At 47.8% G+C, this 16,081-nt stretch overlaps 6 protein-coding genes across 6 annotated transcripts; 3 read left to right on the top strand and 3 right to left on the bottom strand.

Annotated features, from left to right (window-relative positions):
- Positions 1-3,628: 3,628 nt before the first annotated feature.
- On the top strand, positions 3,629-3,874 carry GUITHDRAFT_67251 (hypothetical protein; the record flags this gene model as incomplete). The annotated part of the gene is made up of 2 exons (XM_005837292.1): positions 3,629-3,719; positions 3,765-3,874. Coding segments are annotated over 2 exons (201 nt in total), but the record flags the coding sequence as incomplete, so codon positions are not given.
- Positions 3,875-5,792: 1,918 nt separating this feature from the next.
- GUITHDRAFT_42658 (hypothetical protein) lies at positions 5,793-6,620 on the bottom strand (the record flags this gene model as incomplete). Its single annotated transcript, XM_005837293.1, has 1 exon — positions 5,793-6,620. A coding segment is annotated over one exon (828 nt), but the record flags the coding sequence as incomplete, so codon positions are not given.
- Positions 6,621-7,208: 588 nt separating this feature from the next.
- On the top strand, positions 7,209-8,916 carry GUITHDRAFT_104179 (hypothetical protein; the record flags this gene model as incomplete). The annotated part of the gene is made up of 11 exons (XM_005837294.1): positions 7,209-7,298; positions 7,615-7,659; positions 7,723-7,894; positions 7,943-8,007; positions 8,066-8,140; positions 8,205-8,249; positions 8,300-8,386; positions 8,534-8,563; positions 8,616-8,741; positions 8,788-8,836; positions 8,882-8,916. 11 exons carry the CDS (start codon positions 7,209-7,211, stop codon positions 8,914-8,916), a joined length of 819 nt encoding a protein of 272 aa, XP_005837351.1.
- Positions 8,917-8,995: 79 nt separating this feature from the next.
- On the bottom strand, positions 8,996-9,682 carry GUITHDRAFT_104180 (hypothetical protein; the record flags this gene model as incomplete). Its single annotated transcript, XM_005837295.1, has 6 exons — positions 8,996-9,074; positions 9,117-9,200; positions 9,243-9,319; positions 9,361-9,399; positions 9,458-9,555; positions 9,604-9,682. 6 exons carry the CDS (start codon positions 9,680-9,682, stop codon positions 8,996-8,998), a joined length of 456 nt encoding a protein of 151 aa, XP_005837352.1.
- A 2,415-nt stretch (positions 9,683-12,097) lies between these two features.
- Positions 12,098-12,967, top strand: GUITHDRAFT_67108 (hypothetical protein; the record flags this gene model as incomplete). The annotated part of the gene is made up of 5 exons (XM_005837296.1): positions 12,098-12,379; positions 12,425-12,493; positions 12,542-12,609; positions 12,653-12,737; positions 12,785-12,967. 5 exons carry the CDS (start codon positions 12,098-12,100, stop codon positions 12,965-12,967), a joined length of 687 nt encoding a protein of 228 aa, XP_005837353.1.
- Positions 12,968-13,356: 389 nt separating this feature from the next.
- Positions 13,357-14,225, bottom strand: GUITHDRAFT_151289 (hypothetical protein; the record flags this gene model as incomplete). The annotated part of the gene is made up of 5 exons (XM_005837297.1): positions 13,889-14,225; positions 13,716-13,835; positions 13,549-13,596; positions 13,426-13,487; positions 13,357-13,380 (listed from the first exon to the last, which is right to left on the bottom strand). Coding segments are annotated over exons 1-5 (575 nt in total), but the record flags the coding sequence as incomplete, so codon positions are not given.
- Between the last annotated feature and the right edge of the window lie 1,856 nt (positions 14,226-16,081).

The raw sequence follows: 16,081 nt of genomic DNA on the forward strand, positions 1-16,081 counted from the left end.
AACAACAACAACAACAACAACAACAACAACAACAACAACAACAACAACAACAACAACAACAACAACAACAACAACAACAATACAACGTTAATTAATACAGGCATGGCAGAACGAGTACTAAAGACGACGGAGCTCATCAAGTCTGAGCTGGAGATGCTGAGGGCGAAGGTGGTTGACTTGCGAGAAAACCTGACGTGACTCGTTGGATCAGATCTCATGGCTGGAAGACCTGGAAGAGAATGTGAGCAGGAGCAGGAGCAGGAGCAGGAGCAGGAGCAGGAGCAGGAGCAGGAGCAGGAGCAGGAGCAGGAGCAGGAGCAGGAGCAGGAGCAGGAGCAGGAGCAGGAGCAGGAGCAGGAGCAGGAGGTGGTGGTGGTGGAGGCAAGGGGCAGGGGAGACTAGAGGAGGGAGAGGAAGGAGGGGCAAGGAGGTGTTCTTGTAGAGATTCGTTGATCTGAATGTGATGTTACAGAATGTTTCACTGACGGGCAACTCGACGGAGGCGTCAAACAATGTGAAGAGACTCTCCCAACCTCCTCCTCTCTCTTCGTTCCCGCATGTCCTTTCTCCTGCCCTTCTTGTCTCTCCACCATTTCCCTCCTCATCCTCTTCCTCCCTCCCTTTCCCCCTCTTTCCTTCCTCCCCTCTCACTCACTATCCTTTTCTTGTTTCCTCCTGTGTTCGCCTTTCAATTCTCCACGTGTCGTGTCGTTCACCGCGATCTTTCAATAGAGTGTCGTGGAAGTGCTACAGAGAAGAATATCAGACTTGGAAGAGCAGATTCAGGTGATGGCAAGGATATAGAGGAGGGAGGAGGAGGAAAAGGGGGAAGAGGGTGGTGCTGGTGTGAGAGAAGGAGTAGGAGGAGGAGGTCGAGCGAAATGAATAGGAGTAGGAGGAGGAGGAGGAGCAGGAGGAGGAGGAGGAGGAGGAGGAGGAGGAGAAGTAGTAGTAGTTGTAGTAGAAGGAGGAGGACTAGGAAGAGGAGGAGTAGGAGTAGGAGTAGGAGTAGTATCAGTAGTAGTATCAGTAGTAGTATCAGTAGGAGGAGGAGGAGGAGGAGGAGGAGGCATTCACGCAAGAGGAGGAGAAAATAGTGTTGACGGACCAGGGGAGAAAGGTGGAGACGGAGATGAACCATGCAAGTATCCAGCCTGGTCGCTTGTCCTAAAGGGCGTCATCTCCTTTAGCGCTTTAAACTTGTCATCCTTACTCGGACTGACTGCCAGCAAGCGAAGAGGAAGAAACCAACCATGCCCGCGTAGAAGAGAGCAGAGAAGAGATTGCGCGGGTCTTCCACATCCCGAACGAGCGGGATTGAGGCATGAGAGTAGTCATGATTGAGACGAAGAGGTAGGAGGAGGAGGAAGCAGTTGAAGCTTGCGAGGTACGAGTATGTTAGAAACTTGACCTGCAGGCATGTTAGAAGTTCATCCTCCCTCGGATCGCTCTGTCTCAAGTCTATCTTATCCTTAAGCCTCTGCTACTCCTCCTACTCCTCATCCCACGCTTTCCCTCATCTTCATGCCTCAGATTTCCTCATCTTTCACCTGTGCACTCGTTTCGAGACTTGCAGGATTTTCTTCGGGAGGGAACCAGGGAGTCGTAACCTGCGACGGTTGAGAGGAGACAAGAGAAGTCAAGCAAGTGACATTGAGACGGAGCCTTAGGAAGATGACGCAGACCGTGAAGACACTCACGATTGTTGCTCTCAACATTCTGCTCCTGGAGCTGCCCCAACCCTTGCTATTCAAGCTGGGCAAAAACTCCAAGAGCAGGAAGAGAGACAGAACTGTGACTCCCTGTTCCATCGTCACCTCCAACTCAGCAGCCGCCTGCAGCATCTTTGACTTACTTGCTCTTTGGACAACAAAGAAGCGACGGAGAAGAGGAGAGCGAGCGAGAGTAGCCCCAAAGATGTTCTGCAAGGCTGTTCTAGCTCGGCCAGGGCATGACGGCAGTTCTCACCGCATCCTCTTGTTCGCTTGCAGGTAGCACAGGACGGCTGAGAGGTAGAAGAGACCGGCAAGCAGCTGCAGCAGCATGAGCGGGAAGTCAAGTGCAGCTGCTGATCAAACTTCGGATCTCCCAACAATGTTTGCTACTGCTTCTGTGTGGATGGGATGAGCAGCTACAACGCGCGAAACGTCAGAGCTTTGCTTGCTACACGATCTCTCCACCAAACAATAGCGCTGTGGCAAAAGTTGCGTCCTTCTCCTCCTGCCCTGCTCGATCCGTCAAATATCGATGATATCCAAGTTGCCTGACCAAGGGTTTGCAGGAGGAGACAACGGAGGAGGACGGAGTTCAGCGCGTGCAGCAGGACATTGAGTAGGTGAAAAGACCTGCTTGTCGTTAGCTGGTAGTGCAGTAGCAGCAGCTCTTGTCACCATGTCGCTGCAGAACACTTATCCTTGAAATCTTTCCAACGTCCACAAGTCCATGAGGAAACGAATGCATTTGCTCGGAAGGAAAGCGTCGTGATGGGTCGGTAGGACTTATGCGAGTACCTGCAAATCGCTTACACCTCTGATTCCTTCTTCTCTGATCTGACTTGTCCAGGATTGGTCTTCCCCAGAAATCATTCGCAAAGATTTTCAACCAGTCTCTCTCGGGGTCGACATCAGGATTGTTTTGTATCGCTACAACATCGTCGAACAAAAATTTCCCCTGCGTTGAGAGATGTTGTGTAAGTAGCATGCAATCAGCGAGAAAGTTGGACCGAGAGCGTGTTGGAGTAGCACAAGCAGGCGAAGATGAAAACAATCCTATCAAAACAAGCGCATGAGCAAGGAGGGGCAAAGTCTGAGAAGAGATGGAGTATGAGATTGCGTTGTGAGGAGCATCAGGATCATCTTTGCATTATGACGATCGACTTTCATTTTCCTCCCTCCCTCCCTCCCTCCCTCCCTCCCTCCCTCCCTCTCTTCCATCGCTCTTGATCGACTTTCATTCTCCTCCCTCCCTCCCTTCGCTCTTGCTCATGGACTTCCGTCATACCATGCTGGCCAACTTGCCATGCTGCTCCCCGACTGCTCTAGTTTAATCAAGATTTCAGTAAAACATTAAAATAAAGTTCTTAAATAAGACCAAACGATGCATTTAAGTACCAGAGAGTGCTCGAATAACTCCAAACGTTCTGATTTTGGATTCTGGTCGAGATTGGCATGTGCGACGATATGGCCAAGTGATCAGAACAGAAACAGAGCAGACAGAAGAGAGAGAGAGAGAGAGAGAGACGAAGAGAGAGCGAGAGATTGCTTTTGAGACAAGAGAACAAACAGAGATGATGTATTCCATATGAGATGGTGATGATGTACCAACGCCGTCAAGCATGCCTGGCTCTGTTGGCCATTTTGCTTGCTTTCCTGGGGTCTTCTGCAGCGAGAGAAGGTATTTTCATGGCTCTGAACTTGCGCTCTGATAATCTGTTTGTAAAATCCAGGGAAGGATTTGGTGGACATGGAGTTTTGCGGGAACGATGGTGATATATCTTTTCTAGTCTATCCTGCATGCTTTTCCTGAACACTCGTAGACTGTTATGAGGTCTTGAATGTAACTGCGGATTCTACCCGGTAAGTTTCGTGTGAAATTCTTTGTGAAATTCTTCTCTTTTGATGTGCTTCAATCAAGCGGTGAGATTCGCCGAGCATATCACAAGCTCTCGCTTCAATACCACCCCGATAAGGTTGGGGACAAATCGGATGAAGAGAAAGCTGGTTTGTTCTCGGCCCTGCTCTTTCAGACGTGACCTTCACTCTTAGCTTCAAATGCAAAATTCTTGAAGGTTTCATCCGCCTATGAAGTGCTAGCCAATGAGAAGTCTCGGCAAAGCTACGATGTTCAGCTTGTTTGGTGTGCTGCAATCCCCTGAAGTTGATTCTCAGATCTGGGTCAAAGGAGGGAGGAAGCGGCGGCCGAAACCAGGTGAGCTGACATGCAGAGTGAGTCAGGTGTGATCGGAGAAGCAGGGGAGGAGTATGATGGGCCCATGCCGTCGTACTATCGAGACGAAGGATTTAGAGACGTGAAGGTGAGCAGAAAGAGAAAGAAAGGAGCTAAACCCTCCTCGGTTGCAGGACACCCCCGATGCTTTCATCGGAGTTTTTGTTACCCTACTGATTAGTATTGGCATCCCCTTGTACATGTCGATGAAAGTGAGAATCCGAATGTTCACGATCTTCAGTCTGAAAGTTTTGCAGGGAAGAATCAAGAAATGGAAAAAATTGCCGCCGTTTGTTTACATTAGCGAATTGTTCAGGACCAAGGAAAAACCATCAACTCTAGATAAGGCAGACACGCCTACGGTACGATCATATGCATCCATTGTCGGGATATCCTTATTTTGTTTCTTTTCTGTGCACATAGTTTTCTTCTTGCAACTTCTATTCCCACTTGCTCATGTCATTCAGTAGGTTTCAAGGAAAGAGAGGAGAGGAGAGGCTGCTCCGCGACCATCCAAGGTTTCATAGCAATGCTTGTCACTTGTGTTGATTCTCTTGGAAGCAACTTGGTGTTGCAAACATTTCTGCAGTGTCATCGGTAAGCTCTTCAAGGCTTCATCTCTCAAATTCATTGTCCATTCCTCGCAGTCTTTGAGCGAGAATAACAAAAGTCAGATTGAGCCTTCCCCGGAAACATCCGCCATCACAAAGGTAGGACAAGTTTCCCTCGATCGTCCTGACTGCCTCCAGGTCTCTGGCCCCTGGAGCCCCGAAGAAGACGCTGAGCTCACCCGCGCTGTCGCCAAGTTTCCCGGGGGGTCGATGGACCGGTGAGGTGGACTTGCTGCTCCGCCGTTACGAATTACTGCAGATGGTCAAACATCGCCAAGTTCATTGGCACGAGGACGGAAGAAGATTGCATAGCAAGATATGCCGAGCTGAAGCAGGCGAGCTCGACTGCCTGACCCTGCGATCTCATGGGATTCTTGTCAGGCAAACGCAAAAGTGATGTCAAACAAGCCGTCAGCTGCTTCAATGACCCCTGACAGCAACTCAAAGCCTCGGCCTGACAATTCTTCTCAATCTGCCAAGATATCAATCAACGACTATGCCAAGGCTGCACTGTTTTTCTCTTTGATTTCGCCTAGATTGACTTTCACTGCAGAAAGTCAAGGAAGCGCAGACATCAAGCATGGAAGCGACTGTATGACTCATGTGTTGTGATGGTGAAGCTCAACGGATGAACGCAGAATGTAATAGAAGGCAGAGCATGGACAGCTGCTGAGCAGGTGCTTCGTCACATGCATTCAAGCTGCCCCTTGACTGTCGCTCAGGCTCTGCTGGAGAATGCGATGCGACTAGTCGACAAGTCAGTCAGCGACAGGTGAAGGGGTTGTACTGCAATCACAACTTGGTTAATCGAACCGGCAGATGGGACAAGATAGCCGAGATGATTCCCTCCAGGTTTCTTCGTCTTCTTCCTCTCCGCACTGACATCTCCTCCTTGCTCTTTGCATCCTTCAAGGAGCAAGAAAGAAGTCATCGCCCGAGTCAAGGATGTAAAGAAGAAACTTTCGGCCTCTACATCCGACGGAGGTTCGCGATGAGGATGCGAATTCCATGAACGAGGACAGACTCGATGAGAAAGGACGATGGGATTGTTGGTACACGGGCATCACATGAACAGGGGCTCCTATTTAATGTGTCTGCCTTACTCGTGGAGAGGAGGAGGAGGAAGATGCGCATGAAGATCGTTGAGAGTAGGGATCACGTCGCTTACCGCCATGCTCTATCTTTGTGATACCTGTCACGTGATCGCGTTAGGTATTCCCCCACCACCATTGCCAGAGCACCTGCAGCAACGAGTTTCTGGGCATCGCAGTATTCTTTCCAGCAGGACTCGAACTCTTCCTTGTTGGCGTCGTCCACGTAGTTTCCTCCAAGTGTGACGCTGGGCTCTGCTGAGACTACAGTGGTTGTGTGCCACCAGTTGGAGGGGCAGAAGAAAACGTCGCCTGCCCGCAAGTCTGCAATGTGAATGTTCGCATGGGCGTAGAGGGGAAACTGCTTGAGGTCCACTTGGAAGTTGACAATGTCACCATGAGGGACCGCCGACCTTGTCTGTGTGTTGCCATACGCGTAAAGGAAGCAAGTGTCGGAGGGAGGGAAGAGAATGAAGCGCTTGATTCCTTGAATCTGCATGGATAGTGCGTGTGTGGCGCACATGTCTTTGTGCAGGAAGGGAAATCCCGGAGAATCTCGGTTGGAGATGAACAATTCAAACCATCTCGACCAGGCTTCGGGGTAACTCTTCCCCCTCTCGAGCAGATGATTCGTCCCAAGCACTGAAGGAAACTTGATGGTCGCATTTTCTGCTGGAAACCATTCCTGCAAACTCGGTGTCAGTATGAATGAAATTTCCTGAGGCTTCACCTGCGTGTGCAAACTTCTGCAGTAGCCTTTGCTCATTTCCTTGTCCTCGAACTTGATGTAATCTCCGAGTTTGACTAGTCGCTCTGAGCTTGTTCCAAGGTCAAGCGGTACAAGAGCGTCGGAGTGATTCTCCCGCCAGTAGTTGAGATCCAGGTGAGCTGGGATGGTGTCCCATGCGTCTCCGAGGATGATGGGAGTATTGGTCTTGGAGAATCGCTCGTGGAACTCACTTGCGGACAAGGAGGAGTATGGTATTCGAGGAACGCGTACAGCTTCTTTGCATCTTGTTACGTCTGCATCCTCATGATCGAAGTTTTCAAATGCTCCATCCAAGTTCGCTAGCCAGATATCAGTCTCATCTGCCATACCTGCCAATGATGCATCAGTCCTTTCACTCTCCAACGCCCCCCCTTCTCCCTCCCTCTCGGCTCCCGCCCCCGCCCCTTCCTTCTCTTCCCCTCCTCCTCCCCTACCACACTGCACTTACAAGCTGCACTGCTGCACATGCAGCCCGATCGATAAATCCTTCTTTATTGACTGATAATAATAACAACAACAACAACAATAATAATTAAAAAAAATTGACCTGAAAGGAATTGGGGTTTGAATTTGAAATGAGCGATCGTTGAAAGTTTTATTCGGAGCGAGCGAGAAGAGCAAGCGGGAAAGACAGTCAGGCGACAGAGGAGACAAGCCTGAGGAGAGCAAAGACAACAAGAGACGAGGAGAGGAGGAAAAATGATGGCAGGGCTGCGATCAGAATTTATCAATCGACCACCAATCGATTTTTCTCCCGAGCGGAAAGTGCGAACTGCTCTGGACTTTACGCCCATGCGGTCTCATGTGAGTGAAGAAAATCCGACCTTCTGGAAGGGAGACTCGAGTGCAAGAGACATCTATGGTAAAACACCAAGAGACAAGGTGAAGGCCCGTCACCTGAACCCCATGCTATGCCTAGTACACCGGGCACTTATACCTGCTCCCTAGTCCAGGTGTGTCGTCAACGACGTTGCCAACACTATTGGCCATGATCAGCCATTTACTCCTGCTGAACATATCAACTCACGAATGCATGATGTCAAGTTGGAAGCATTGTTTCTTGCTGATTTTCCCTCACCACTTCACATAGATGGATGTCACCTCTCAGGAGTGAAGATTTCAAAGCGAATCCTGCAGAATACAACCACCAAGTGCGCTGTTTTAACACATCAAATCCTTTGATTGACAGCTTGGTCAGCTAAATGTACGAAAGAAGATCTCAGACAGAGCACTCAAAAAAGCTGTGAGACTCTGATTGTGACTTGGATGAAGCATCGACTTCGCTGATGTCTCGCATGTGTGTCAGGTCATGGACGACAAGACTCTGAATGTTCGGAGCATGAGCGACCTAGCAGGGGGTGGAGATGTTCATCCGACTCCAAGGCAGAAACGAGCTGGTCACATCAGTCTCCACACCATTGATCACCTCATGGGAGCTGCGATAATGAAAGAAGATCTACCGTCTCACGCATTCATTGGTCAGATTTGATATGGATTTTCATCATGAACAGTGACCTGCTTGCTAGATGAATCTCTCAAGAAAAAGAATGCAGGTCAAGCAGCTGCTGTTCGCTCGAACTTGTGGAATCCTGTATGACATGGCCGAGATCTTTTCAAGAACGTTGATTCATTGACCAATCTATCAATAGGCGTCGTCCCGAAATGTTGGAGCTTGCGAAGTTTTTATTGGAAATCACAATGCACCGTGCAGCGTATCCGATGAGGTTTATTTTGTTTTGTAGTGGTGATCTCAGATTGGGCATGGCGATGCTGATGATAATGTCGCAGGACTTCACAGGGCTCAAGTCAAGAAGAAAGAAAGTCGAGACCCCTGTGAGTCAAGACCTCTTACATTGACTCGCGTCTGACTTGCAAATGCACAGAACAGTTACACGGCTTCACAGGGCTTAACCCTGTCACAAACTTGCATCGACCATCCTCCTTGTTCTCGACCTGTATCTGCTCGGCAGGTGACTCTCCTTCAACACCTGAGCAGTGTGACATGCTAGCCATGTAGAGGAGACACTTTCACGAGTGTGAAAAACGGATTCTGCACCCCGGGCGCATTGTAATATTTTTTGTTGCTGTGAGACTTCGTGACACCAGCGTTTCTGAAGGTGCCGACAGAGTTTGGGCTGGTGGTTCAGGTATGGCCTTCCATTACGCTTGAAACCAGGAAGTTGACCTCTGTTTTTATAGCAACCGCAAGAGAGTGGTAGAGAAGGGAAGAAACTGTTTCCAAACACTTCGATGGAGCAACAGAGGAGGGGAGGGAAGAAGATGGTTCAAGCTTACGCTTCCTCTTCGAACCTGTCTGGTGCCAACGTGAGCACATGCTCGTATGCAGCCCTAGCTGACACTGTCATGAAAGTGGGACACCAGCAAGGATGTGCAGTCTCTCCCACGACCGGCCACCTCAGGTATATTGGCATCAGATCGCGGAAGCTTCATCTCATTTTTTGCAGTTTCCGCGTCTGCACCTTTTGCAACAGATTTTTGATTGCGAATGCAAGTATTTACAGACATCAAAAGACATATTGCTTCGATAAATGCGCCTTCTTCTACACTGAATTCTAACTCTAAGACCTCGCTTTCTCGCCCAATACAGTCGAGATAGTTTCAAGTGCCCTCCGCTTCTCTCGACTGTCTTCAAGCCATCTGCAAGCAGCGCGTCACCGTCACCCGACAGCATGGTCGAACCTCAGCACTTGGTCGTAGCCCATGCATGCTACTTGGAATGGAGGTTCTTGCAGCTTCCAATTCGCCTCCAGCTTTATGTCCAAGCTGACACGTTTCAGAAAACAAAAACATGACAACAAGAGTTACCTTCTATCTCGAATCGCCTGGATATCCAACAATTTCACTGAGATCCTTTCAAGCTTGTTATAGGCCACGTTGAGTTTCTGTCCGATCAATCAGTTCAGAACGCATTCCTCTCATTCACCTTAATCCTCGGGATGTGAACCAGGGCGATGGGGAAATCCTGAGGAGCAATTTGAGTGAGATAGAACGAAGCACTATCAGACAAGGTGTGGTTTCACCGGTCCGATGAGATTCTTGGAAAGGTCAAAATCTTCCAGCAAGGACTCATCTTGAATCATAATCTTGGACATCTCTTCTGCACCCATTTTAGTGATACCTGAAGTCAGGGTCAGCAGCCATGTGTCCATGCCAAACGAGAGACAACGATTGTTGTAGAACCGAACAGATTTGATGCTCAATCCTCGCACTGCTTTTGTGATTGCCACGGCTTCTTCATCCTTCATAGCACAACATGTGATGGATAGATGTTCCAATTTGAAAATTCCACCTCGTTGCCTGTTATCGTTCAGCACTATAATGACAAGGGGGAAGACACAACCTTTCTGTAAATATGGCACAAAGATCTGTCAAGTCTTTTCCCAATCCTGCTCTCCATCTGCGTAACGATCATGCGAGATCTGTCCCTTTGGTCTCTTCAACTTACATTCCATCCATTCTCAGATCCCGCACAAAGCCGAGGACAACGTCGGCTCTCACTGCTGAAGGAGACCATCGAAATACAAACCCCCGCCCTCTCCGCACGTCTCCTCCTGTGTTTCCTGCATCTTCCTCCCTCTGTTCGCTCGGCCTTTCCTCTCCCAACCCTTCCACCCATGTCGCGCTGCCTGGTCCTACGCTAGTCATCATTGCTTGCTGTGGTTGTATATTGAGTGACACATAACAAGTCCGCCCCACCGACAGATAGGAGCAGGAGGAGAGGCAGCGCATCTCACTAGACAGCAACATTACTCAAAGTTAAGTTAAAGATCAGTACTAGCTCGGCGATTAAGTTGGGGTAGGTGCAAGCGAAACCGTCAGCGTCTTTTTAGTTTAAAACCTTGTTGGTCAACTTCGTATTGAAACTTTTACTTATCATTCCTACCAGTGGCCTGTCAGTAGTACCACAGACGAAGCGACGGTCGCAAGCAGTATGGCAGCAGCTTACGAAGCGAAGACGCGGGACGACAGCATCCAGGAGCTGCTGATAGAGGCAAGTCAGGAGGATGGAAGCAGAGGCATGCTCCCTCAAATTGAATGGTTCTGAGCCGCTTGTTCTTTCAGGCTTTCAGACTCGCCGAGTTGCGATTCAATAACTTTGACCAAGACGATGCTGGGGTACTGTCTATCTTAGTCCGATCTACGGCCATTCCATGTCGACCTGATATCATCCATTGTCAGGTAATCTTCTTCCCTGAGTTGAAAAGAACGCTGGAAGTTTCCAGGTACCATAGGCCTGATCTTGAATATGACTTTGCTCTGTCGGGACTGACTAGAACCAAAGCAATCAGGAGGAATTATGTTTGCAAAAGATATGGTGCGAGTGCGATGTTGACAAATCGAACACCATGGATTTTGGAGAATTTCTTCATTTCCTGCACCTCTGGCAGTATTCTAGTCTGGTTTGGGGCAGTGATGATCCCTTCAACCTCGTCTTGATGGCGTCTACCCAAGCAGAACTAGACAGAGCGACCAGTAAATTCCTCTATGTTCTTCTTCAAATTGCTGAATTTGAACATTTCACAGAGGCTTACAGATGCTTTTACACAATAGAAGGAAATGCAAGAATTTCTGCAATGGCATTCAAGACTTTGGAAGACCTTTTCAAGGCATTTGATGTCAACAAGAACAGAAAGCTGAGCAAGGTGGAGCTTGCATCATTCGTCAAGAATCAGCTTCCTTGCCTTGCAGTTGGAGCAAACTTTCAAAACAACCTCAATCTCTTCTACGGATCATCTCGGCAAGAGCTTCCCTTCAACGAATTCCTGTTGTTCATTTACCTGACACTCTTGGACGGTGCTGGAACAACAAGACTCAAAGGAAAGTATAGATACCAGTGCATGCCAGATAGGAAGCCTTTCTCACGAGATGATCTTCAAAAGACCCTAGAGCTACTGTCACAAGATTTTTGGTCATTTGACAAGGATGGAAATGGCATGTTGTCGTTGGAGGAGATCGTTTCAAGCACACAGCAGTCAGGGAAAAAGCTAAAAGTTTCATTTTTCTCTAGGCTTCAGTATCACTTGTCTTATATTGATCTTCAAAAAATTGGTGAGATTGATTTCTTTGGATTTTGCTTTCTTGCCCTCCAAATGTGCCGGGATGGATCATACAAGGACTTAATCATGAACTCCAAGAATGCGAGCACCATCAAACTGAACTTTGTTCAAATGCTTGAACTTTTTGTTTCCCACAATGCCACAAGAAATTTTCGATTCCGCTATGATGAAGTACAAGCGATGTTGATGCAACTCTGTGGCGGCATTCCTTCTCACTCACAGCAGATATTTGATTCTCTCAAGTACAAAAGTTCAACCGCTGGGGATGACGTAGTCGATGTTCCTCGAATGCTGCGATTCTTTTATTACCTCTTTCTGCCCTCGGGACCTTTTTCTCCTTCTCAGTACAAACCGAAGTTGCCCCGAAAGCGATCGGAGACAGATTTCATCGTTCAGCTTCCACAAGGTCAGTCAGCTATTGATACGGTGAGTCGAATCGATCACGTGGATGTCAGTAAGGTCTGCAAAGTTCGCAAGATTGGTGAAGGTGGGCAGGGCATTGCTTATCTTGCTACCTACAATGGAATCACTCTATGTGCAAAGTTCCTTCGCGTACAAATCAACCAGACACTTCTGCAGCAGGTCAAGGAGGAGGTATCATGCATGCAGAAGCTCCATCACCACAACTGTCATGAGTTGATCGGCAGTACGATTGATCCAACAAATGTTGTAATTCTCACCACTCTTTGTGAAAACGGCTCTATCTTCGACTTTTACTCCAAGCAGCTGCTGCCATCGCATAGGAGATTTCATCCTGAGACATCGCACAGGCTGGCATTAGAGTCAGCACGCGGATTGCAGTACATGCACTCCCTACATCCTTCCATGATGCACCGAGACTTGAAGAGTCTCAACGTATTCCTAGACAAAAACATGGTCGCCAAGGTATCTTGTGCAACGAAGACAGTCTAAACTCTGAGTGACCCGCAGATCGCCGATTTTGGAATGGCAACAGAGGAAGTGACTTCTTCAATCGGTCTGGGCACAATTCAGTGGATGGTAAATCGACAAGGACTTAGCATCCTCGCATGTGAATTTTGATGGCAGGCCCCTGAAGTTCTATGGAACCTCAAAGGAAAGAAGAGCCAATATGATAAGCGATGCGACGTTTTCAGGTTCGAAGATCATCAACGGGCATGAAGTCTGATCTTGTTGTAGCTTTGGGGTTCTGATGTGGGAAATATTCCACTGTCAGATTCCTTACGCAAGCACAGGAAAAGATAGCTCTGCTCTCATGCAGTCGGTAAGGCTCAGTGACTCGCCTGTTTGTTTCTCACTGAATTGCAATAGATATTGTTGGAGGGCCTTCGGCTTCTTCCATCCGAACTCTGTTGCCCTCCTGACATTAGTCGTCTCATTTCGTCATGTATGAATTTCGACGCCAACTTGCGTCCCTCCTTCGATGACATCGTCAAGCAACTATCAGCAATTGAGGGAATCTCAGACCATCTCAAATCCCTATTACTCCAATGACGAAGATTTAGTTAATCCTTTGGCAAGAAGGTATTACAGGTAACTTCACAAGCAAATTTATTTACACACGAGTTGAATTCTCTTCCTATGTAAACCAGCTGAAGAGGGATTTCCTTTCTACCTTGCTCGGCTTTGGAGAAGCTGGACCACCATCCAATCTCAAGAGTTCTACCTACAGATTGCATGAGCACATAACTTCAGAATGTACCGGAAGCGAACATCGAAGAAGACTCATTGGAGATGATCTTGTGTTTGGTGTGATATTTTATGGGGTAATGAATGATGGAGAGAGAGAAATAAGTTGAATAAATGAGTGGGAATATTTGCAGAAGGCACACTAACACGAACATGGTCTTACCTCAAAGATTCGCGCACTTGCATCATGCATCTCGCTGCAAGACGCTTCCAACCACCTGGTAGGATTTAAGAGCCTTTCTTTTACAGTAAAAGAGGGTCACCATTGCAGCCACGATTGCAAGACCCTCGCACAACCCAGATCCAACGACGCGAAGAACATCGCCTGATAATCCAGCACGTTTTTCATTAGCAGGAACCATGAGCTTCACGTGCTGGTAGCAAACCTTCTCGCCCATAGACATTTTCATAATGAGCACGTCCAAATCTTCCATCTAAGCTGAGAATTAGCGAATCTTAAAGAGGAGATATTCAAGGTTCCATTGATGTTGACAACAACAGAGTAGCGGCAGTGAAATCGGCCAAACAAATACAAGAAGGGAAATTTGAAGACCGCATTCGAGACGGAATCATCCGTGTCTTCAGTTCTAAGCAAACTTGAACTTTCTACAGGGTCCGACAAACACTCGTTTGATGTAAATTCAGTGTATCTGAATAGAGCTTTCTGTCCAATCTGTTCAGTGAAATGCTTGATTAATCATACAACAGACATCAGGCAACCAAAACCTGCGGGTATGTCTTGCCATCGCCATGCAGCAAAACCTCTTTGAAAATGACACGCTGATTATCGAAGAATTTCCTCTGACCAACATCTTTTTCTACATCTAAATTGATCATGGCAATGCCTTCCCTGCGAAACGCGAAACCAGCTCCAGGAGGAAGGTCGTCTTCACACTCACAGGTGCCTTCATCCGCCCCGCTCTTACTTGGCGTTGTCAAGCTCTTTATGTCAATATCGAGAGAAGTTGTTCTTGATGACGGATCCACCAACGAACACGAGATCAAAACAAGAAGCAGGAAAAGCATGCAGCCAGTCATGCTTTTCATTGCAAAGCTTCTTCCTGGCAACAAGGTAAATCAGTGGACGACAATACACGCTTTCCCAATCATTTCTCTCTTGTCCACATCTCCTCTCTGTCTGAGTGCTGGTACGTCTACTGGGATATCATGCTGCTCCCATGCATTATTAGCCTCACTAGCTTCTTCTCATACTCTCGGCCAATGGGCGCTGCAAGCTGCCCTCAGAGAGCAACGAGCACCAAGCTAACAATCATAGAGTGCCACGAGAAACGAATACAGTATGCAGTGAGGCAGGCTCGAAAAGTTTAGATTACTAAAACTAGTGGTGAGGCCACCCATGCAGCGCACTACGATGCCAAGCCTGAAGCGGGAATGAGAGAAGGCAGCATGAGAGGGGTTGGTGTTTTCCTGTTCTTTCTCTTCGTTGTTGCAGAGCAATTACTACTGGAAGCCGAAGCGATTCATGTCGGTTCTCTTTTTCGTACCCATGCCCACAAGGAAAGATTCAATAGGCAAGCCCACTCACGGGAAACGAACCATGCCCTTCGTGTGCCTGACATCCACAACTTGCACCCAAACAGGAAAATTTTTCATGTTATGACAGGTTATATATTTGTGCTGCTTCGCAACGGACTGGTTGGGGAAAAGGTCTTCGCTGTTACTTTCGCTTGCCTTGGTTTTGGATGTTTCTTTGGAGAAGTTCTTCGGCACAATACGAAATTCTGGAGAAATTTCTTTCTCTCGCTTTTTGGAGCATTTATGCGAAGCCACGAGCTTGAAGATCACTTCTCGGGGATGGCGTATTACCTGCTTGGAATGGCAGCATGTGGATGCTTCCAACGGCAAGACGGCGTGATGGGCATACTTATGTTGACGGTTGGCGATCCAGCTGCGGGTGTTTGTGGCGTTCTTTCGAAGCGTTTCATGCAAAAGTTGCACATGAGGCCACCGAAAGGGAAAACTTTGATGGGGAGCATAGGATGTGCTGCCTGTTGTGCCCTCGCGTCGTATCGGGCCTTGAGGTGGGTGCACTTTTGATGTTGAGGTAAGCATCTTGATGTGCGCTCTGTCTTCAGCTGCGCTTCCTATCCCACAGGCAAGCGGCCAAGCTGGAAAGAGCTCTTGAAACTTTCTTCGGTGATGGGGACCGCGACTGCTCTTGGTGAGCATTCTTCGTTTCACTCCATTTTGATACGAATCATTGTGGCAGCTGAGGTTTTTATTCCTTCTCCGCCCCTCACTCTTCCACTTCGAAAGTTTCCGCTAGGTTGACAATGCATGATTTATATGTGCCTGATCAGATTAGCAGGACTTGACGACAACCTGATTCTTCCAGTAGCGGGTGCAATGACCTATGAGGTGATGAAAAGGGAATTGCGCATCTCAGACCCCACATTCTCGAAATACATCATCTTCTGAACTTCCGTGTTCAATTTTACTAAGTATAGATTTTTTTGATTTGTAATCCTTTACAAGAAATCCTTCATCTCAGTGCGCTGTTTTGTTTGATCTCTTCAGTACCGTCTTTCACTAAATGTTATGAAACATGATTCCTACCGTGCATGCAACAAATACACTCATTCTGACCGACCCCATTGTTCGATCAATTTCTCTCGCAGTCTCAACAGGACTTTCCTCTCCTTCAAAAAATAATAAATGTCAAACTGAGATAAAATAATTCAATATCACCTTCTCCTCCGTATCCCAAATGGTTTCAAGCTGTTTTTCAATTTTGGGAGTCACACGTTCTAGTTCCTCGCGATCAGGCAAAATGTAGTCCGCACCAAAATCCTTTGCCCAATCGAATGAATGCAGGCCAAGTCCTAACAAGCCGATCTCCTTTCCTAGCACTCCATCCGACTTCGGATCCTCTTGCTCTAGCTCAACAGGAGATCCGAT

Source organism: Guillardia theta (genome assembly GCF_000315625.1).
Source record: "Guillardia theta CCMP2712 unplaced genomic scaffold GUITHscaffold_15, whole genome shotgun sequence".
In the NCBI taxonomy this organism is placed as follows: domain Eukaryota; class Cryptophyceae; order Pyrenomonadales; family Geminigeraceae; genus Guillardia; species Guillardia theta.